The sequence below is a fragment of the Podarcis gaigeae genome (genome assembly GCF_964106915.1).
Source record: "Podarcis gaigeae genome assembly, chromosome: 4".
In the NCBI taxonomy this organism is placed as follows: domain Eukaryota; kingdom Metazoa; phylum Chordata; class Lepidosauria; order Squamata; family Lacertidae; genus Podarcis; species Podarcis gaigeae.
This window is the reverse complement of record NC_139677.1, coordinates 31,020,849-31,044,833: the sequence shown is the minus strand read 5'-3', so window position 1 is coordinate 31,044,833 and position 23,985 is coordinate 31,020,849. Positions and strand designations below refer to the sequence as shown.

At 44.7% G+C, this 23,985-nt stretch overlaps 1 protein-coding gene across 1 annotated transcript in view; it reads right to left on the bottom strand.

Annotated features, from left to right (window-relative positions):
* Positions 1-23,985, bottom strand: part of UXS1 (UDP-glucuronate decarboxylase 1) — a 47,843-nt gene that overhangs the window by 13,152 nt on the left and 10,706 nt on the right. The window contains exons 2-8 of the mRNA XM_083735620.1: positions 16,507-16,534; positions 14,267-14,315; positions 12,884-12,927; positions 11,752-11,812; positions 6,147-6,327; positions 3,187-3,291; positions 1,772-1,831 (exon numbers count right to left, since the gene is read on the bottom strand). Coding sequence (XP_083591746.1) covers positions 1,772-1,831; positions 3,187-3,291; positions 6,147-6,327; positions 11,752-11,812; positions 12,884-12,927; positions 14,267-14,315; positions 16,507-16,534 — 528 coding nt within the window. The remainder of the gene's footprint in view (positions 1-1,771; positions 1,832-3,186; positions 3,292-6,146; positions 6,328-11,751; positions 11,813-12,883; positions 12,928-14,266; positions 14,316-16,506; positions 16,535-23,985) is intronic.

The following is a 23,985-nucleotide window of genomic DNA, read 5'->3' as shown; positions in this document are numbered from 1 at the left end:
GAGAGCGATCATGAGTTTCACTTTTCAGCAGCACAGAAAGGATTACTATTAAGATACTCTCTAGAGCAGGGGTCAGCACACCTTTTCAGCAGGGGGCCGGTCCACTGTCCCTCAGACCTTGTGGGGGGCCAGACTATATTTTGACGGGGGGTAAATGAACGGATTCCTATGCCCCACAAATAACCCAAGAGATGCATTTTAAATAAAAGGACATATTCTACTCATGTAAAAACACGCTGATTCCCGGACCGTCTGTGGGCTGGATTTAGAAGGCAATTGGGCCGGATCCGGCCCACGGGCCTTAGGTTGCCTAACCATGCTCTACAGCAGTGGTTCTCAACCTGTGGGTCCCCAGATGTTGTTGGACTACAACTCCTATCATCCCTGAGCTCTGGCCTTGCTAGCTAGGGGTGATGTGAGTTGTAGTTTAACAACATCCGGGGACCCACAGGTTGAGAAAGGCTGCTCTACAGAGTAGTGGGTACCAGGGTTGAGTTAATAGGTTTTTTTGCCACAATATCAATTTCAAGGAAGTGACGCTCTCCTCCTCTATAAAGCCTTGTTCCTACTGCTTGGGCTGTTTTCATATACCGTTTGGTCCATTGCTGTTGCTCTGATGCCATTTCCCCCACTGCATTTCTCCCTGAGTGATCCCAGCCAATCAAGGACCACATATGGGATGCAATGTGAAGACACTACAGAGCAAAGCTTGGGCATTTGCCAGCTCCACAAGGGGCAAATGAAGCCCATTTAGCGTAACGTCAATGCTTCCTATAGTCTGTCACATAAGAAGTTATTCAGAGCTATCCGGCCATTTTTATTCGGTCTGAAAAGATTTAACAGAAACACACTCAGCTTCTAAAATGCTTTCCCAATGACTGATGGCTAGAGAAAGGCTAAACTGGGGTAGGAAAATGAATTCAGCATGATTCCCACCCAAGCACCAAAGATCAGCTTGCAAAAAGCATGGGGCTATGAATGTGCCCGCAAACCGCCCTTCTGCCCCCCCCCATCATTCCTTGCCCCACACATGATGTCATATATACAGGTGGGTGGGACTTGTTAAAAATGACCAAAGGTTTCTTTACTGCTGGGCCAGAGTAACTCACAGGAAGACACATACCCTACAGATGTCCCATTAGCACATGGTACAATAATCACATATTATTCAAGTTGAACATTCTGCTTAATTTGCAGGACCTTCACAACAGGAAAAGGCTAAGGCAAATGCAATAGTCCCCAAGCAGGTGGCATCTAAACATACTTCAGTGATGACTTAAGGAAACACATCGGAAACTCCCAAATCAAGGCTTTATGGGGCAGCGTCAACCAAGCCATATTATACCATGCACTGGTGTTCTATTCATTGAATGCAGTAAAAGTATTATAGGGACCAAAGAATGAAAAGGATAGTAGTATATTGAAAAGGCAGAGGAGGGATTGATCCTGGAGTACTGAGGTAAAAGTCAAGCCCAGTTATCCATGGAAATTAATGCCCCCTAGATTTTAAAACGAAGATCAAGCTTTTTGTTTGTGTAGGTGAGCAAAAGGAACATTTTAAAATAATATCTTCATCAAAAGCATAGTAAGATCCATTGACTGCAGGGCAGGGAGGTCAAATGTGAAGGAAAACGTAGCAGATGGAAAAAAACTCTTGCCAGCTCTCCCCACCTTGCTTAAAACTATGCTTGGAGGCCTCCATACTGATGGGACCTCTCCCTTCAGTAAAAGACTGGCTCCCAAATCAGCCATTGCCAAGTCCACTTCTTACCTCCATATACTTCAGAGGTAGATGCAAGAAGAAGCCGAGCTCCAACACGTTTTGCTAACCCTTAAAAGAAAAAAAACAAGAGGGTGAACTTTAGTGAAAATGAACGGACTCACGCTTATCTTAATTTTGACCAAAGGGGGCTAAGCAACCAGGAGTTCCACATTCCATTCAGTAGCAGGCTTTGTTGTAAAAGCTTTCAGACCGAAATGTAACTTCTCATCCACACACACACAAAAAACCCTTTAAAAACTATGCTTTAAAGTGCTGCAATTCTGCAGAACTGATGTGGAGAGCCTTGTGGCATCATAAAGAGGTTCATTATTGCAGCACAGGCTTTAGCAAGAGTTCGTCTCAATGGGTGCCATCTTTGTTGTTTTTGCTAAGAGAGACTTCACATGTGGCTTTGGGGGATCAGTCCCTGCTTCTGTCAACCTAAACTACTTCACAGGGTTGTTGCGGGGATTGATGGGGAATGGGAGAGCCATATATGCCACACCTTGAGCTCCTTGGAACAAAAGATGGGACAAAAATGCAAAATGAAATACCCCCAAATGCTTACTCTCATCCTGCCCATTTGGAAGCCTAGCACAGCAGCCATGAAAGCATAGTTAAGGATTTTCTGAATGCTTCAAGAAATTCCCTGCTACTTGGTATAAGACTACAAGTATCCAAAACAGTTAATGGCCTGTCTGCGTCTATATAAGGTAAGGATACTACCAAGTACCCCAAATTTCTGTAAAAGGAAGTCAAGAGAATACCTCTTTGACCAACTCTTAGAATGCGATGAATGGCATGAAAAGTGACTTGAGATGGTATAGGAAGTTATTTGTGGTAAATATCCTGCACTATCCTTAAGTGCCAAGAATATCTTCTTTGTAATGACATCAGTCTGCATCACTGGGCATATCCCTGGTTCACCCCATCACACTTGTTCATGCAACTGGCTACCCTGGGACTGAAGCATGGCAAAAATATACTGTTTGACTTCCCTTAAAATTAGGGATAAGGAACTGTGTAGATCCAGATGCTGCTGGACTACAAATCCCATTATCCCTGGCCATTGGCCATGATGGCTGGACTACAGATCCCATTATCCCTGGCCATGTTGGTTAAGGTAGATGGGAACTGGAGCCCACCAAACTCCAGAAGGTCACAGGTTGCTCACCCCTGCCCTAAGGCTTGCTGTTTTGGCATGCAAATACTTAGCTTCACGTAGGGATACCAACTTGAAAGAAAAAGGAATGCCCTACTGGTGTTTCTAAAGAATATTTAAGTCATTTACAAATAGACATACAGGTGCAAACATCTGGAATCAGGATGCTGCGCCTTTCTCCAGTAAAAGTCAGTAGCAAGGCACCATACCATTTCAATGAACATCAAGCTGCTTATTTCACACAATCCATTCACTGACTCACCCAACATGTTCAGCGTCCCTATGGTGTTGGTCTTTAGCGTCTTGATGGGATTATACATGTAATTTGGAGGGGAAGCTGGAGAGGCCAGGTGGTAAATTTGGTCCACTGTGAAACAACGACAAAAAGAAAAGAAAAGAGAAGAGCGTTTATTTTACACCAACTCAGTTGGGAGATTAAAAGGGGGGGGGGGGAGGAGTTGAAGGTATTCAGGGACACTTCCACCATGCCAGATCTCTTGGATGTGGGAACAGAGCCAATGAGAGAATTGAACTGACAGAAGAAAATGGAAGGCAAGAGTGAATAGCAGGCCAGATTTGGAGACAATCACTTCTTCTAACTCTCATGAGCAAGAGCCTACTTGCAAGGGTCTACTCATAAGCAAGGCAAGACAAAAGCATGGCCGGAAGGCAGCGTTAAAAGGGCAAAAGGAGAATGTTCTTTGGCTCCTCTCTATAAGAGAACCAGAAGCTACAGTATGATACATCTTTCTTGTGATCTGGAAGAGCCCAGGGACCTACAACTTGCAGACTTGCCCCACTGTCCTTCCTCACGCTAGTCAAATCTCAAACTCAGCAAAGAATATGTTAAAGAGGTTGAAGCATGCAATGAGCATGTTCCTATGGGTGCAGAACTAGGAAGATGGGTATAAATGATGAGAATATAAACTTATAATATATCATTTTTTTAGTTTAAGAGGAGAAAAACACCACTCCATTCGGAACGTACAACCAATTAAATATTTATTCCAAATCCCATTTCACATACAAATGATTTAGGTTTGAATTGTTCCCCTAGACAAATTCTCATCCAATTATACTGAAGCGATGCAAAAATTATTGAAAAACTTTTCTAGTACTAACTTAATCCTTATGGGTTATCGCTGGTTTCTTTTTAACGTTTTGGGATGAAAGCTGACTTTCAAAACAATTTTACAGAGAAATCTTTGTTTATAGAGCTTGGCTTGTCAGTTCTAAGGGTGCCATTTAAACAGGCTTATGTGATTTCCGCATTCTGTGGTGTGTTTTTTTTCCTTGTCAAAGACACACAGCAAGCACTTTGAACTGTGAAGTATCTTCTTGTTGAGGGAGAGTCACACCGGAATTGCCTTTCATTATACTCAACAAAAAGAAACTATATAATTCATACCCAGCCAAGGCTGAAATTGCGTGCTAAAAACAGGCTGCCAGTTTAATAACGTCCCACCGGTATTATTTAACCAAAAGCATTTGATTGTACGAGGGAGGTGTTGTAGACCATTAGCAAATTCCAACTGCACAGCTACACCCTCATGATCCAGAAACAAAGTCGTTAGGGGATCTAATTAAACTGGAGTCTGGGATAGGTGGAGAATCTTATTAACCCCCGTTTATATTATAGTCTTGCAAACATGGCAAATGTTTTCCCCGGCTTCTCAAGACAGTGTGTGCCTCCTGTACATTTAGATAAAGATTCATGAAGTTCTGTAGCCTTAGTGAAATAACTCCAGCTTATAAAAAGCACTTATTTCATGTATTTTTCACTCAACTTGACAATATCTGTAAATATATTTGCATTGTGTATTTGTAGAACCTGTACTGTGAGGGCAAGGAGGCAAAACATGCCTGTGGCATGTGTAACCTCAAAAGGAAACATATATAGCATTATTCCAATGCTCACATGCTGGTTTGTAAGTACCACTGAGCCAAACCATAGCTTACAGCATGAACAATCAAATGTGTGGGCTTTCCAGTGAAAAGATTGGGTGCGCTTTGCTTCTCTTCCACTCCTGATGTTAGTTACTGCACAGCTGTGAACACAGCCATGTTTTGGCTTAGTGTTATGTCAGAACCGAGGCTCATGGTTTAGTTCAGTTAAGAAAATTCGCAAGCTGGGTTACTACTCATAGTTTGCCTGGGGCAACTAAGCCACAAGGATGGATTCAGACATAACTCAAACCATGGCTTAGCTCACAGCAACAGGTCTAGAGGAGGTAAGCAGTTGTGATCTTTTCACCAGGAGCCCACAGATTAAGTAATGGATTAGCTTAGTATTATAGGCACCGGGTTTTTTGTGTGTTTTTTTAAATTTCACCCATGTTGTCACAGTGTGAAAACAGCATGGGTGAAGAGTTAAAAGGGAAGGGAAGGCAGCAGAGAACTAAACAGCTCAACCTCTGTAATTGCTTGACCATGAGGATGTTACAGAATCGGAACCTGTTCTCATGTTTCTAAGCCCAATTGTAATAAGCAGATTCGAGAACTCAAGCGCATCCACAAGCCATTTTATTCCAGTGTGACTTCACTGAATTCACTGAGGAAGTACAGTATTGTGTACTTGTGATGTCAAGATGCAGATGAATTAATTTTGGGGTGTGGTGGTGGTTGGGAAATAGCCCTTCCCCGCTGTTCCCACCCAATTTTAAATTGGATTAAGGTTAGAAAGTGGCTGAAATTAATCAGATTCAAAAAAAAGTAAGATGTCTAGCCTCAATGTGCCCCTGGTATCACAGGGTATCTCAAACTAAGTTGTTCTGGTTGTGCAAGGAATCTCATTTGTGCAACAGCACTTCCCCTCTGTCTCCTCCCCATGTCATCCGAATCCAATGCAGGGATTCCTCACAATCCCCCATCAGACTGAGGGTGAGGCGGGCGGCTGCGGGAGGCGCATGGGGAAAGAAGAGGGGAGGGGAATTCTGTGGCAAAAGCTGAAGCCCTTGTGCTCACAGGCAAACTTTGTGGGGTACAACACTGTGATATCGCCTCCCCTTTCGGCTATCTTTGTGGATATGGTACCTTCAGATACCCAATTCCCGTGAGGGCAGTGGTAACTTTCCATGCCCCCAGAAGCAATTGCATGTGGACTTAAGGAAAACGGCAGAATTTGCCAGCCACACAGAGGTGGCCATTTACGAGGCGACAGAAACAGGTCCCTAATGTTGATGCACGAAGCAGCCCAACTTGTGTCCTCTCGGGGGCACTCACCTTCAATGTAGAGGGGCTCTACGACATCATGATTAATCAGTTCAAAGTTCTCGTGGCCAATCCAGTGTTCCACGTTTCTTTTCCTGCCCGTAAAGAAGTTGTCCACAACTGTAACTTCATGGCCATCCATCATTAGTTTGTCAGTAAGATGAGAACCCAAAAACCCTGCTCCTCCAGTTATCTGCATTAGGACAGTTTGCATATAAATGTTTCTTCTCTTTTAAAAGGAAAACACCAGACAAAAAGTCCACAAACATGAAATGAAATCAACAGCAGCTTTCAGAGTTTGTTTTTGTACATCTTGATAGGGGCAGGGGAGGGGAAAATAACTCTGTTTTTGTTTTGAATTCAGCTTCAGAGTAGTAATAGATACACCTCACTCCTCGCTTCATGCAACCACAGAATTTGTGAGGCTCAAAGTTGTTCCTGGGAGCTCAAAAGTTAAGGATGATGCCTCCTGTTAAGGTAAAATAGCATGTTCCAAACTCAAGGAATAGAGGTTTATCCTACACCACCCTAAATTCACCAGGATAAATGGAAATAAATAAGGAAAACTAGGGAAGATCCACACAGGATTTTCACCCAAGAACCGTCATGCAAAATCCATGCTTCTTTTCACAATCCCTTCCCCTCCAATAATGGATGAGAAACAGCAAGCATTCCTGCAGTGCAGTGTGGTTTGCATCCCACTGTACTTAAATCAGATCTGTCTGGGCCAGTTATAGTCGACGTGGTTCCCCTCCAGATGAACCACAATTCTCATCAGTCGCAGTCAGCAAAGTCATTGGGTAGGGATGATGGGAGTTGTAGTTCATCAACATCTGCAAGGCTGGCTGGCTACTCCTGGTGTGGATTAACTCAGAGGGCAGGTGCAGATGTCCAGAAATAGCAATGGAAGTCTGACTGCAGGTGGCTGCGATGATGGGATTGCCAATTTGACTTACTCCCATGTTTTGTTTTGTTTTGTTTTAAAAACAACCACACCTCCTCTCTGTATCTGGAAAACTTTCATATATCTGGGGAGATATCAAGGGAGAAAAGTGTTGATCTGGACATCTTTCTAACAGCCTTTCCATGCATGGAAGTGTTTTCCATAGTGGTAGGGAGGTTTTCACAGACACAGTTATCACCAGACTGAAGCACGGTTTGGGCAAATCTATGGAAAATGCCAAATTAGAGCGGAATATGTTTAATGTTGCTACACCCTCCTTTTCACAATGCAGGTTAGGACCTCGAGAAAGATAAATGCATCCAGAAGAAAGGAATGCATTTTTTAAGCAAGCGCTTATTTTCCCTGTGCTGCAATCTTTCCTGCAAGTGTCTCTCACCAACTTAGGTCACTCGGTCCATAGCTGGTGCCACTTAAAAGTTCGCTCATTTCACACAACATTCCAAAGGGCGTAGAAAATAACCGAGCACTATTGAACCGCTGAAGAAAACAAATGAGCTTCAGTCTGATGTGGCAACTTTGTAAGGGTCAATTACATAACAGCCAATTTCGGTACTCCGCTAAGGCAATCCAAATAGCAGCTGTGAGATTACAAGTGATTACTAATGCTTTGAACAATTAACAGTGGAAGACTCTTACAGCTACCGAAAAAGTCTGATGATTCCCAACGACGCGCACTAACTTGGCTTTTTATTTGTTAATTAATATATTTGCAAAGGTGATCCTTACTTCATAACGGGGGGATTAAATTTGCTGAATTCATATATTTTTTAAACACACACCAAGAACCTTTTTTTTTTTTTTACTTGCCTCAGAGGCCAAACAATTTAAAAATCTAACTTTCCCCTTATTTGATTCAAATGTCTGACAACAATGTCATCAGTAAGAGAGTTATGTGCAAGAGACTCTATACATCTCCAGCCATCTAATAAAGACTGAGAAATCTTTCACCCACTTTTAAGCTCAGCAACATCTCAGAAGGTTGGATTTTACATTCACAATACTGACTGGGTTATACTTCAGTCCATGTATCACTTTGCAAATTATGGCAGCTATAAAGGAAGCAATACCCTAAAGTTTCCGGGCAACCTATTATGGCGTTGGTCCCACCTATGTTCCAACATGAGTTTGACCAAACTGCAGGAGGCAGTGGAAGACAGGAGTGCCTGGCGTGCTCTGGTCCATGGGGTCACGAAGAGTCGGACCCGACTAAACAAATGTTCCTTTACACATGCATTGCTGGGGTGGTGTTCAAGGAAGAAACTGCCTCCCATTGACCTCATCACTAGGATCATTCATGAATTAGCACTCAAAGCCAAATCAGTAAGCCCAACCATTCTAGAAGTGTTGTGAGGCAACCACTACACCACGCTTCCTCAACCTCGGCCCTCCAGATGTTTTTGAGACTACAATTCCCAGCATCCCTGCCCACTGGTCCTGCTAGCTAGGGATCATGGGAGTTGTAGGCCAAAAACATCTGGAGGGCCGAGGTTGAGGAAGCCTGCACTACACCCTTCCCAGTAAATGAAGAGCAGCTTTGCTGGGTCAGAGTGAAAGTTTGCTGGATCAGCCTGGAGGAAGGCAATGCTTCTTCACAGTGGCCAATCATGGATCCAACAGCTGTTGATCAGAACCCAAGAGATTTGCACTCAATACCAGACCAGAGTAGCCACAGAACTGCCTATACTGACTGAATTACTTGACAATGTGGTTCTTCCCATCCATAGACGTGATCTTCATGAAAATAAAGTGTCCTCCTTGTACAACACCACAGCAATTGGATTGCAACCCAAGTGCTTGCTTGTATGAGTAGAAGGGCTCCTGATTTCGTCCGAATCCCATTTTCTGCTTCCCTGCACCTCCTGAAAAACCATTCCTGATGAACACATACTGCACAAGCTACTCATTCTGACTGACACAACCTGCTAAAGGTTAGCACAGTCATTCAGGAAATCTAGGCAACTGAGTGATATGCATCTTCATCCTGATAAAAATAACCTTCTGGGGGTTACCGTTCTCTTCTTCAGTTTTGCATACAGTACATATGGACTCCCCGGCTGTCTCACATCAAACACTCACTGCTTAAGATCAGGCCCTCTTAGCTTGAGCAATGTCACACAGTTTTTACAGTCCTGCACTTCTCCCCAGACTGCATTTAAGGGCTGAACACAAGCACATTCGGGAGAGGTGACATCAATGGGTCTTCTTGTAAGTAAATGGGTTTAGAATCAGGATGTCAAAGCATTCTTAAAGCCTCACAAAAATCCTGGGTTGCTACGTATTAGGTTTACTCCACCAAAACTACAAAGCTCCAGTTCTATCAAACAACAGGGCGCTTATCAAAAGGACAAAGGACCACCAAATCTTTAATCAGAGTCCAATGCTGTGCTCACAGTAACATCAACAGAATTTCTGATTCACAGCTTTAACAGAAAGTTCATGACCAACACATTGCTATTAGCTAAGAGTCAATTAGTTTCCATGTCATTTAATTACCAGGAATATTTTAGGTCTGCAGCTCCTACACATTATTTAGTGCAGGGTTTCCCAAACTTGGGTCTCCAGCTGTTTTTGGACTACAATTCCCATCGTCCTTGACCACTGGTCCTGCTAGCTAGGGATGATGGGAGTTGTAGTCCAAAAACAGCTGGAGACCCAAGTTTGGGAAACCCTGATTTAGAGATTCAGGACAGCCAACGTTCTTCTACTGGTGTCAGCTGTTCCTTTGGCTCACTTTTCCAAAGGCTTTCTAGAAGTTTGACACTGAGCAATTCTGCCGATATCAGCTGCTCAATTTCACCTTTAAGGAAAACTACATCATCATCATTATATTATTATATGTAGAAAATAACTTCATCATGTGGTAGCAGTTTGCCATGTGATATATGCACATGTGGCTATTTCTCAGAATGTGCAGGTAGTGTGCATAAAGACTATATACATGCAGACATGCATGTACAGTTGTACCTTGGAATCTGTTCTGGAAGTCCATCTGAGTTCCAAAATGTTCGGAAACCAAAGCGCGGCTTCTGATTGGCTGCAGTAAGCTCCTGCAGCCAATCGTAAGTCCTGTTGGATGTTCAGCTTCCAAAAATAGTTCGCAAACCGGAACAGTCACCTCCAGGTTTGTGGAGTTCGGGAGCCAAAACGTTCGACTGGCAAAGCATTAGACTTCCAAGGTACAGCCGTATTACGCATAGGATTCAAATTGCTTCTGGCATGAAGTCCCTTTCACGCAAGCAATTCTGCCTTGCAACTTCATCCTGAACTAGACGGCTGGACAGCTGAAGTAGGTTGCCTCTAGCACTTAGCAACCACAGCTACTCTGCCTCCAATGTCACAGCTAACAGCACTCACAGATTTGTCTAAGCCTTTTAGAAACCATCCAAGCTGCCACCACCAACTCTGGCAACTACCGTATTTTTCGCTCTATAAGATGCACCAGACCGCAAGACGCACCTAGTTTTTAGAGGAGGAAAACAAGAAAAAAAATATTCTGAATCTCAGAAGCCATAACAGCAAGAGGGATCGCTGCGCAGTGAAAGCAGCAATCCCTCTTGCTGTTCTGGCTTCTTTGATAGCTGTGCAGCCTGCATTCGCTCCATAAGACGCACACACATTTCCACTTACTTTTTAGGAGGGGAAAAGTGAGTCTTATAGAGCAAAAAATATGGTAATTCAATATACCTTGAGAGTATATTTTGCCAACATTTGTGCATTTTCAAACAGCTACCAGCTTTTCCAGGGTGCCCCACTGCTGAATTTCTATTCATTTACAGTTATTGTGGAGGGGAGGGGGCCTTTTCTGTGGTGGCACCCCATTAAAAAATGTCATCCCCAAGGAGCCTCGCCTGGTGCCTAATTAGCACTCCTTTGAGCACCAGTTGAAGACCTTGATACTTCTTCAGGTGTTTTAATCTTTAATCTCAACATTCCAAAAATCTGAAATTACTGGAGATGTTCAGAGTCTCTATTTTCTGGTGCTTCTGAGAGCACATTGCTTTTAGCCTCTGCTGCTGTCTTCATTATGATTTTTTATTTTATGGTTTTGTTTTACATTTACTGTTAGTCACCCAAAACTTCCACTATGGGGCAGCATATAAATATTGTTATCAAATGAAAAAACCACACTGGAAAAGCAAGACTGCTGAAATAAGTCAAAGCAAGGACCAGCATGAAGAACATCTTTTGAAAAATTATGCCAGTAAGAGCATCACTCCCTCAAATTCTGAGTTAAAGTCTGTTGCCCGTATTTTGCTTTTTAATACAGAGAACTATGTTCTTTCTAACAAACTTCATCCTTCACAGGAATCATTTGTGATCTTTTATTTTTCTCTCCCTTTTGAGGTTTCCTTTGGCTTCTCTTACCACACAATCCATGCCCACTTAGAGTCAACAATACCACAGTGTCTGGGTGCTCAGTCCAGAATTGGGTACTCAAATATTGATTATTGCTTCTTAATGATGCCATCCTTAGGACTATGTCCAAAAATTAAAATTACATTAGGAAGAGCTAAAAAGCTAACACAAGTACACAGAATTTTCTTTTCAATGTGTGCCATGCCATAAAGAGAACGGCCAGCTTGTCGTTTCTTCTCAATAAACCTATGCAGAAATTTAGGTCACTGATTAGTTCTGAGCAAGTTGCCAACTTACCAAAATTCTTTTACGATCCTTTTCGGATAGGAACTTCACTGGCGGGTACTTCTGAGTAAAACTATAAAACATTTCAAAATGGAAGAATGAGAAATTTCAAACCTTATGAAGCTGGAAGACTTATCACTGGCACTTGTGTTTATCCTATGATGCCTAGTAAACATTACATAACAGAATCACAGACCATTAACTCCTGGAAGCCAATACATATGAATTTGTACAGTGGTACCTCCGGTTGCGAACGGGATCCGTTCCAGAGGTCTGGCCGGATCCCGAGGTTTTTGCAACCCGAGGGAAGCAGTAGACCGCTTCTGCACATGTGTGCGTGGCGAAACACTTCCGGGTTTGCCACTTTTGCAACCTGAAATTTACATTACCCGAGGGTAACGTAACCCGAGGTGCTACTGTACTGAGTTGTATCCAACATTAGACTTAGGTGATCAAACATTATAGCCTCCTTAGAAGTCACTAATATCAAATGCCATGGCATAAAGCACGAATTCTTTGTTCACACTGTGAACTGATCTGCAGCTTCTCTCACTTATCTTCCTGGATGAAAACAGGAATACAAAATGCTTCACTGGTACACAGTGTTGGATGCCAGATGTACCACCAGTCTGCAATAGTACATTCTATTTTAGGCTACTTTTAAATATAAACATGCAATGAAAGGGAGGCAGGGAGAGAAGGTGGTGACAGTTCTAAATATCTAATTAGGTCACAATGACTTTAAAAAATAATAATTTAAAACTCCCTAGACTGTTGAGGATTTAAACAGCTACCTCCCAGTCATTAACATATCCTTTATTCGGGAAAGGTACTCGAGAAGGTTGTAGCCATAGAACCGTAGTCACACTTAGATCAAGAAAATTTGCATTCATTCATTTCAACCTGGTTTCAGCACCGACACAGCTTTGGTTGCTCCAGCACTGAGACACACAAGGGAGTGTGCCCTAGTTAATTCTCCTTGATTTGTTACTACCTGCAAAACCATTTCCAAAGAGTTGCATTAAGCTATGGTCTGCTCCACTGCTGCTGTGCTGTGGGGTCAAGCAAGGTTCCACTGTGTCCCCAATGCCCTATGTAACATCTATCTGAAGCCATTTCAGTCGCCGTGGCTTTTAGAAGGTACCTTTTCTCCAGTTCTCGGATCTTCTCTCTTAAAGGCGCGACAACCTAAAGGCAAAAGCGACAGTTAACACCCAGTGTGGTTTCCTTGCATCAATATATTTTCCCGCAAGAACAACAAATCAAGATTTGTTTTTAAACTACAGATCGTAGTTAAAAGAGGAGAGAGAGCTTTGACTGTGATACTGGGTTCAGACATTACCCCACGCCAAACTCTGTCTTAAGTTGTCACACTGAGCTAAGGCACAAGGGAATGGCAAGGTAGATGCCATCTCCTCCTTGGGAACCAGCACTTTTGCATTAGGCCATAGTTTGTTATTTAAAATGAAAGTGTTCATAGAGGAAAATACAAAACTTACTATCAAATATCTTTCTTATTCAACATTAGTCAAAATAAGATAGACATAGTGAAAAAGGAAAAAAAAGGAAGAGGGAGATAATAAGAAAAGAGAAAAGATAAAGTTCGGAAACTAAAAAACTTCCGATTCTTCATCTGCTATATATAAACAATATTCACTTCATCCACCCCAATATAACACCCAACAAAACCACTTTCTATGAACCAACTTTATCTTGAATCCCCAAATCCAAGTGTCATTATTTCCTTTTTTCACACAAAAGTCTATGAGAGGTTTCCAATCTTTAGTCATAATCAAATCTTTATAGACCAGCACAAGTAAGGTGGGGTACAATAATTAAAAGCCAATCTTTAGTAAATGTTAACACTGACTTTCCCCTGATTAAACATGTCGATTTTGCTATCTCAGCTAAGTCCATTAATTTTGACAATCATTCTTCCATTGTTACATTAAGCCATGGCTTAGATTAGCTTTACAAGATGACACAGCCATAAAGAATTGAGGGGTGAGGGCTGCAGTTAGCTGCATATTAGTACCACTGAAACTAAGATAAAGAATGCCAACAGGAAACCAGCATTTTACTCCCATGACCCCTTTCCTGACATACACTGGGAGCAGACATTTGGTGTGCAAAGAGAAGGAGGTTGCATTATTTTGGTTGCATTATTACTGCGTTTATATATTTTACGAACACTGATGAATGTGTTACTACCCACCCACAAAGGCTGAGGACATGGTGGGGGCAAACGGAAATTGTTTTATATATATTATTATTTACAACTAACAAGTAGGATCTCAAAGTATGAATGTTAAAGGAAGACATCTACAAAGCAACACACTGGCGTGGAGCTGAATGATTGTGAATGTTGGCAACATTTGAAGAGAAGAAAAATAAAAGTGGCAGCTCCACTGAGGGGACAGAATTGAAAGGAAAGAAGGCTGACACCGAAAGGAAAACAGTGGAAGTCTGCAAAATGCTGACTGTGGGGAAAGCAAGGATTATAATACTGGATATCCAGCGTACTGACCTCTTCAATCTTATTTTCTACTTTCTGATCACTATTATCCTGGATAGACCTGTTAGGAAGAAAACCATAAGGAAAACTTTTAAAATGGCCAAAGATCCACCAAATCCAGCAATAGTTCAGCTAGACAAAGTAAGCCCTCGATTTCCATGGGGGTGACTTTACAGGGATTGCACCTGAAGCCAAAATTGGGCATAGTCATTAGGTGCAATGGTGGGTGGGACTGCCAAAGTCTCCCCCCCCCAAGACTTGCCCCCTTTTAAATTTTGTTTAAAAAAACAATGCTAAGCACGTAAAACTGAATGCACACAAGTTAAATGAGTGTAAGTTGCAGACTTACTGTAGAGATGGGAACCTCCAGATGTTGTTGGACTCCAACTCCCATCAGCCTTAGCTAGCATAGCCAATTGTCAGGGATGATGCGAGATAGAATCCAACAACAACTTCCAATTCCTTCTGCCACACCTAGAGTACAAAACTTAGTTGGGAAACCCTACATGGGTAGAATCACCAAAGGGGGAAACCCCTCCACAAACTGTATGTTTGCAAACTGTTAGGATTCTTTCACAACATAGGTCATTTTTTCCCCAAACTCCTCAAAGTTGTTGTTGAACTACAACTCCCATCATCCCTGACCACCACTCCTGCTAGCCAGGGATGATGGGAGTTGTAGTCCAACAATAGTTGGGAGACCCAAGTTTGGGGAAACACATTGACACAGCTGCATAGCATGTAGGATGCACATGAAGAAAAACTCCTGGGTTCGTGCAGACCCAGCTCCTGGCACATAGAATGCCGTGCGTGATCTGAAGCTTGGGCCATGCACACCTTTGCATAAATGCTATCCCAGATATGATGCTCTATAAAAAGTGTGGGAAGCCCCTGAAAGTTACAAGTCAATCCTGTGCCCTTTCATACACCAGAAACCTGTGGCTATATATGCCCTTGTTCTGGAGTAAGAGAATTAAACCAGGAGTGATTAACCTCTGGCCCTCAGTGGTTGTATGCAACCGCCCATCATCCCCAGTTGCTGACCGTGCTGGCAGGGGTATTGGGAGTCAAGAGTCCAGCAACTTCTGAAGGGCCAGAGGTTAGCTACTCCAGAGTTAAAACTGTTTTGTTACCTTAAGAGTCGTTTGTAGAAAAGGTTCACTGGGTGAAACCACATCCTCAGCCGAACTTGTTTAATCTTATGGGTATCAAGTGCTGATAACACAATCAGAGCCTATGAAACCCACACAGTTATATGGGTTTTCTACAGCAAAGAACCCAGCTCACTTTCAGCCACAGGATTAGCACCAGTAAATGTTTATTTTTACCAATGGAGTAATCCAATCTGACTCTCCACTTACAACGGGAAGCAGGAGTGGCCTTTTTCTTTCTTTCTTTGGAAGGAGCATACAGTTATTTTCGGAAACACAGTTCTGCTGAATGCAATCTCGTCATAATTGATAAAGCTTTTGGAACACTGACTGCAAAGCACACACAAAAGAATTGGGGCAGAGGGAGTCAAGGATATAGAGTTGTATCTAACACTGTGCAAACAGACAGGATGTATTCCCCCTCCTCTTCCTGCACGCCCACAAATTCTGCTCCAGACAATCCCCCGGAGCAGATTTTTGAGGGTGCAAAAGAAGAAGAGAAAGAAGTTTCATTAGACAAGCAGACGTCTATAGAGTGAATGCAATGGTTAACATTTTGGACAAGGCCCGTAGTTTTTGCAAAGACGACAATCTCTTCCCCACTCCGATAAACTTCTGAAGGACATTTGCATGGCTAATCCCAACAGAGATATTGCTCAAAGAGGCATGCTCCTTTCAAAAACAGCAGCATGCCACTCATATATTAACTCCAGCATAAAAACTGCTCCTGTAGGACGCATGCAATGCCTTCACTAATGACAAATCTACCACTGTTGTTCCCGAGTTTGCACCCCAGGAAGGAGAAAGGGGAAGAGACAGTAAAGGGGGGGAGGGCAGAATAGTTATAGGACCTTGTCCCACACTTGTGGATGGGCCTTTTCAACTGCCACTTTTTTCTTCTCATGCCAAAAATTTGTGGCTGACGACAACATTTTTAATCAGAGAAACTGAATGTTTCCCGTTATCTTCCATTCCATGGAAGAAGGAAAGGAAGGTTGGGGGAAAAGATACTTTTTGTTGTTGTTGTTCTGACAGAAAGAATAATTCTATTTCACATCCTCACAGACATACAAAAGGGAAAAAAGAAGCAGTCATTGTTACCTCATGTTGAGTACATTGCCCCATACAGCTGTGGGAAAAGAAGAAGAATTAATTAGTGTTGCTTGAAAATATTTTTAAATCAATTCAGAAGACATTCATTTCAAGTACCAATGAGGTGAGCTTCATTAGGTTAAGAGCACGTATTCAAGAAAACAAGTCATATTGTATATATCAAATGATTATAGGACTATTGGGATGCTGAAATATCGCAAAATAATTAGCCCTCCCAAAGTACTGAATGTTAATTGTCCCAATCAGGAAAACATTCAGCATCTCAAGCTGCAACAAGCTTCAGGTAGCCCAAATCTGGATGTGCTTAATATACTTCTCCTTCCCATACAAATTACTTCACTGAAGGTTTCCAAGTAGGAATTAACGCACAACATGTATATTATCATCACATACAACAATCATACTAGACTGTTCTGTGAAACTTCCCACAGGCGGCGGCGGGGACACCAGAAAAAAGCCATCAGATATGACTAGATACCACCAGATTACAAGTTATTTTATTTACAGAAGTACCATATGCATAGAAATCCTCTAGCAAACTAAATGGTCCTTAATTTTCCACTTTCCTGCATCATATGCCCCACAGAGCACACATCATGTTTGAAAGGGGAGCCATGAAGATCCGTGACCTCAGCACTGTGGGTTTGAGCCCCACGTTGGGCAAAAGATTCCTGCATTGCAGGGGGTTGGCCTAGATGAGCCTTGTGGTCTCTTCCCACTCTATAAATCTATGATATGTCAGAGAGGGGCAACCTTCCGTGGGTCAACATGCCGGGGATGGGTGGCGGCACAGAGACAAGAGCAGGCAGCGCAATGGATGTAACTGTTCAGCTCTGCACAGTAAACTAGCTTCCATACACACTGACACAAATCTCTCTCATCACATTGTGCCAGCTCAAGGACGCATTCCAACCTGGCAGAAATGCTTGAGGGGCAAAGCAGAGCCGGTGAAGAGAGTAGGGGACAGTGGCGCATTCAATCCTTACCACCTGGTGTCCCCTGCTCCTGGTCCAGAAGAACAAGGACCCCTGGGAGGAAGAACTCATGAGGTAAAAGAAATGCCAGCCTGGCCCCAGACTTCGGGTTCCTTGTCCACAAAGAACCCCAGCTGCTCCCAGAAGGTGTGAAGCAGCTTCAGCCTCTGCTGCTGGCCAGAAGACCAAAGTCACCTTCACCCCCCTCAGGAACTCACACCATTGTAGTCAAGGAAGAATGTCAGATAGATACAAATGCCTGCTTACAGTTCCCTAATTTATTCTGGCATTGTCAAACGTGGTTCTCTTCTCTGTGTTTTTTCTCCTCTGCACCTCCCTTGTGCAGATTGCCTCTTCAGTTTACAAAGCCACTACCGAGAGTCAGGAGGGGGTGGGGTTGCGGGCTCCCGTTCCCGCCCACACTCCCGCGAGGCTGGAGTCAGACTCGCGGGAAGCTGGGATTCCCTAGGGCATCCCTGCGCGCCAGCCAATCGGCTGGCGGCAGGGGCGGGCCTTACAGAGGCCACTTAAGGTCGGGGCAGCCCTTGGCTCGCCCCTTTTCTTCTTCGCAGCTTTCCCGGTTTGGTTGTCGGTGGAATTTCTCTGCTCACGTGCAGCCTGGTTGAAGGACGCTGCCGTTGCTATCTCCCTTCTGCGCTGTAAGCAGCGACAGAAGCTGTTCTTTCTCCTCTTCGCCTACGGAGCCAGTGGGCTCCGCGTCAGCCTACCTTCTATCCGGCTGGAGTTTTCCTTTTCTTTCCTTTCTTTTATGGCGTGGGGGTTGGGGCTCTTATTCTCGTAGGTCCTCCTGAGTTTTACGGACGGCTTTGAGGAAGACGGGCAAGGAGTTGGGTAACGTACAGGGTTCAGCAATCGCTTGTGCCTTTTAATTGGTTGCGGCTTTGTCGGATTTGATTTTACGTTAGGTTTATTCTGCTTGTTACCGGTCTAATTTTGCCTTTGCCTCAATCCAACCCGCTCGGGATTGACGGTCAGTTGATTTTGTGAGCCCCGAGCTATTCCCTGCTTATTCCCTCAGCCCCCTGCCTCGCTTCCCATAATCGGTTGGCGTGCTTCCATCCCTTGCCAGGCTACCACCATTGTAAGAGTCAAGCCCTGCTGAGGCGATACCGTTACTAGGCGACGGATTCTCCTCCGGTTGCCATCTTAACTGTCCACGTGTTTGCTAACGGCCGCCATCTTACCATAGGCGACCGCGGGTGGGACGGTTTCTCCTCCGATCGCCATCTTAACTCCCCCACGTGTTTGCTAACGGCGGCCATCTTACCATAGGCGACCGCGGGTGGGAACTTTCTCTTTTATAGGAGCCTTGTTAGGGGTTCCCAGATCTAACACGCAATAGGGGGTTATTTACTCCGCGCTGGTGGCACAGCGGTGAGCGCCCAGCCCGCCTGGTCACCTTCCTTTTTCTTTGTTTTTCGCCGGCCCGCGCGGCCTATTTTTTTTTTTTTTTTTTTTGAGGCTGCGAAGCATTGAAGGCTGGTTACTTTGAATTTCTGTGCCTACCGGTCACCTTCCCTATAGTGTTCCCGCGGATCGCGGATGCCTTTTCTTTTGGTTTTCTTCCCTTTGTGGTTTAATTTAGTCCTTCCTCCATCAGTGCCTTTTCATTTCTTCGTTAATTTGATAGCCTTTTAAAATTATTGGCGTTTTACTTTCGAGGCCAGCAAGAAACGGACTAATATTCACATCCGTGTTAATTCAATAATTTTCATACTTGATTAGCAGTTTATTCCCTTAGCTTTCTGATTTGTGGGGGCCTCATAACAAACCCCGACTTTACTACTGCTCCAGTCAGCTTTCAGCTGCGCATAGGATACTGCGTCTTCCGGGTCCTCTCGCCTCCTCAATTCTTCATTTATTAAAAAAAAAAAAAAAAAAATTAAATTAAAATAAAACCAAATAATAATAATAAAAAAAAATAAATAAATAAATAAATAAATAAATAAATAAATAAATAAATACAATAAATAAATACAATAGATGAATAAATAGAAGCTGGGAAAGCTGGGATAGTTCAGTCAGTAGAGCAGGTGACTCTTAATCTCAGGGTTACGGGTTCGGGACCCACGTTGGGCAAAAGATCCCTGCTTTATTAGACAAATAAATAAGTGAGTAAATAAATAAATAAATAGTTTGAACAAATAATAATAATAATAATAATAATAATAATAATAATAATAATAATAAATACTTCCTGTTTGTAAAATTTTTCTTGTTGTTGTTGTTGTTGTTGCTGAATAGTTAGGGGGCGACAGTGAATATCCAAATCTACCAATTATCTAACCAAGGAATTAAGAGGCAGATAGGTTCTTATTGAAGTATTTGTTGCTATTAAATTAATAGAAAGTGAACCGGCTTCAGCTGATCAGTGCCCCCACTCCGATTTTCGCTTTAACATGGAAGGTGAAGGCAATTCCCAAGCACCTCAGCATGGTAATGCCCTGGTGCCAGTAGGCCCTTGTAATCCCCAGGCTCTGGCTCAACTTTTTTCCGCGCTTCAGTCCTTTTACGCACAGTGCCGGACTCCTATCACTCCATCTCCGAACATAGTGGAAGTGTCTCAGGATTGTATACCTGACACCCCTCAGGGTCAGCAGGGTCAGGATGGTCCCTCCACTAGCGCAGCCACCTCAGAACAGCAGGCCGCCACCAGGCCTCGCACCCGCTCACAAGCGATGAGGACTCAAAAATCTAAGTCAGGTCCCGACAAGAGTAAGGCAGCAGCAAAAAAGCCTAGGTCCAATACCCAGAAGTCCAGGCCGGCAGTGGCTTCTCCTGGTGCCCCACCGCAGGAGGTAATCGATGTTCCTAGTGTTTTTCAGGATAACCCGGTACACCAGAGCTCCTCGGAGGGGTCATCATCGGATGAGGAGCTGGCCCCGCAACAGGAGGCGCCAGCCGTCATCGACCCAGCTCCGCGTGGGGACGGATCTCGTAGCGGTAAAAGGAAGTCGAAGAAGAAGCATCGGGCCAAGAGGAGCAAGAAGACCGACACTACCGATTCCGATGAGGAGACAGGTACTTCCTCTTCTGATGGGGATAGCGATGCCCCAATGGAGACTTATTGGGGGGAAGGGGAGGACACAGGAGCCCCCTTGTGGGTCCACGAAAGGAGGGCCAACTCACACCGGAAAACCTTTAACGGCACTCTTGACTGGAAGGACGGGGCCCTGGTTCAGGACGTTAAAGTCTCAACCAACTCCGCGACTGACTTCGTTTTGGGAAACCACCTCTCTAAGAGGAAGAGGAATAAGATATTGAATGGTGAATTTGTCGATATGTTTTCGTTGTTACCCCCGGCTCAAATTTTGGGAAAAGGGGAGAAAAGGAGATATTATGGTAAGAAAAGGTACAGGACCCCCCGGGTGGAACGAACCTTTGAGAACTGGCTTAACGGTTATCAGGTCTTTATGGCAGTAGTGTCTGGATGTTACCCCAAGCGAGGCATGCACCTCGCCTCCTATCTGGCCCATGTGAGGAGGGCGCGTGAGTTGGCTGGAGATGAGGCTGCCTTCGCGTATGATGAGGAATTTCGGAGGAATGCCTCGCTACTGTCCTCTACGCGCTGGGACCAGAAGGACAATAATTGTTGGTTGGAACATGTGGGGCCTAACATCGAAAAGAAAACCCTTGTTCAGCAAAAATCTGGTAAGCTTGAGGCGCAACGCCGCAGACAGTGCTGGGACTTCAATAAGGGGACCTGTCAGCGTGCAGCATGTAAGTATTTGCACGAGTGTGACAAGTGCTTAGGCAACCACCCGGCCATCAATTGCTATAAAGGGAAGCAGCAGCCCTTTCGTGGAGGCAGGGGCCACCTCAACCGGGGTGGCCGAGGCGCCCCTGCGGGACCTTCTGGACCTGCCCAAGGAGCAACTGGGTCTCGTTACTAATGTTTCCCTCAGCCTAGCGTACTCCCCGATAAAGTTGCAGCCCTTGAGATCACTGTTGAAACTTTACCCAAACAGACAAGCTGCTCAAATGCTAGAAGAAGGGTTTTCCCTTGGTTTTAGAATCCCAGTTGCTTTTACCCCCAATGCTGGTTGCCCTCCTAATCAGAAATCAGTGCTAGAAAAACCCGATATTGCAGCAAAAAAGATCCAAAAGGAGATAGCTGCCGGAAGGGTAGCCGGTCCCTTCGCAACACCCCCCATAGCGGAACTGCATATCTCCCCGCTGGGTATTGTCCCAAAGAAGGCCCCAGGGGAATTTCGGATGATTCATAACCTATCTTATCCCAAGGGAACCTCAGTTAATGACGCTATTCCGCAGGAAATGTGCACTGTAAAATACGCATCCTTTGACCAAGCAGTTAAGTTGGTAAGGGGTTTCGGTAGGGGCGCCTTTATGGCAAAATGTGACATTGAGTCTGCGTTTCGCCTCCTCCCGGTCCACCCAGATGACTATCGCTGGTTAGGTTTCAAATTCCAAGGTGCCTACTTCATTGATAAAGCCATGCCCATGGGTTGTTCTATTGCCTGTGCCGCTTTCGAGACTTTCAGTACTTTTTTGGAATGGGCCCTAAAATTTAGAACGGGCACCAAGGGGGTGGGTCATTACCTGGATGATTTTATTTTGGTAGCAAGTAATGCGGCTGATTGCCGGACCCTGCTCCAGGCCTTCGAGTCCTTAGCCAGAGAGCTGGGGGTGCCGCTGGCGAGCGAGAAGACCGAGGGTCCGGTCACGACCATGACTTATCTAGGTATCGAACTTGATACTCTCGCCCAAACGTCACGTTTACCAGCGGAGAAGTTAGTCGCCCTAAGGGAGCTTATTGGCCAAATGCTACCTTTGAAGAAAGTTACCTTGAGACAGATTCAATCCCTCCTGGGACACCTTAACTTTGCCTGCCGTGTGGTGTCCCCCGGCCGTCCCTTTTGCAGCCGGCTAGCCAAGCTGTCCGCGGGGCTTCGGTCCCCGCATCATAGGGTGCGCCTTTCTAAGGCGGTAAAAGCTGACCTTCAAGTTTGGTTGCAGTTCTTGGATGGCTTTAACGGGGTATCATTGTGGCAGGATACCTTAGCCCTGCAGTCAGATTTCCAGGTACACTCAGACGCAGCTGGATCCCTAGGCTTCGGTGTTTATTTCAGGGGCCAGTGGTGCGCTCAGCGTTGGCCCCCCTCTTGGCAAGGAAAACCAATACTACGTGATTTGACATTTTTGGAATTCTTCCCCATTGTAGTGGCAATCCACATATGGGAGGAGCAGTTCAGAAACCATAGGGTCTGTTTCTGGACAGACAACCAGGCGGTTGTCTCGGTTTTGAATAAACAATCGTCACATTCACCTAGAGTAGCCTCGCTCTTGCGGTTTTTTGTCCTGTCTTGCCTGCGGTTGAACCTTCACACTTCCGCCAGATTTGTCCCCGGCATAGATAATAACATCGCGGATGCTTTATCTCGTTTCCAGATGGAACGCTTTCGCTCATTGGCGCCGGATGCGCAGCAGCTGCCGCAACCGTTTCCGGAGCACCTCTGGAGTATTGGCAACGAGAAGCAATAAAGGGAGTATTGTCTGCACTGGCTCCTTCTACCCTTAGATCCTATAATAAGGCTTGGTTAGATTTTACTTCCTTCCGCAGGAAGAAGGAGCGTTTTAAGCCCGGCAGGCCGCCATCTAAGTCAGAGGTCATAGAGTATATGGTTCATCTCCGAGATCTAGGCCGGGCCCCAAAGACCCTCAATATACACTCGGCAGCAATATCCTTCTTCTCTAAAGCCTTATTCTCTGTTGATCCCTGTTCACATTTCGTTGTGCGGAAAATGCTGGAAGGATGGCGCAGGTCCAGACCTCAGGGGCGAGACAGTAGAAGGCCCATAACGCTAGACATACTCTCTCAAATCCGCAGGAAGCTTAGGGTCATTTGTTGGTCAAGGTTTGAAGCCAGATTATTCTCGGCAGCATTTTCCTTCGCATTTTTTGGGGCCTTGCGCATAGGTGAGGTGGTCTGCGAAGACCGTGCAGCCAATAGGGGCCTTCTTCTGGAGGACGTCACGGTAGCCAGCTCGCAGGTGATTTTAAAAATCCGTAGTTCCAAGACAGATCAGCTCGGCAGAGGGGCCCTTGTTTGCCTACAGGCAACACAGAAGGCGGGCCCCTGCCCGGTAAAGGACGCCAAGAAATACCTGTGTGTAAGGCCGAAATCAAATGGCCCCTTCTTCATGCATTCTGATGGATCCCTCCTCTCTAAACATCAGTTCACGAGGGTCATGCGCAAAGCGATCGCGGCTATTGGTCTTCCTCAAGAGGAGTACGCCGCGCACTCCTTTCGCATTGGGGCGGCTACCACCGCGGTCCATATGGGTTTACCGGCTGAAAGAATCATGGACATGGGTCGATGGAGATCCAGTGCATATAAGGGCTACATCAGGAAACCCTTGTAGTTTTCCTCGGTTTTATCTCCTACCCACCGCGCATTCCTCCTGACCCGGCTTTCTCATTCTATCCTTCCAGGTGCAGTTATGGTGCGTCT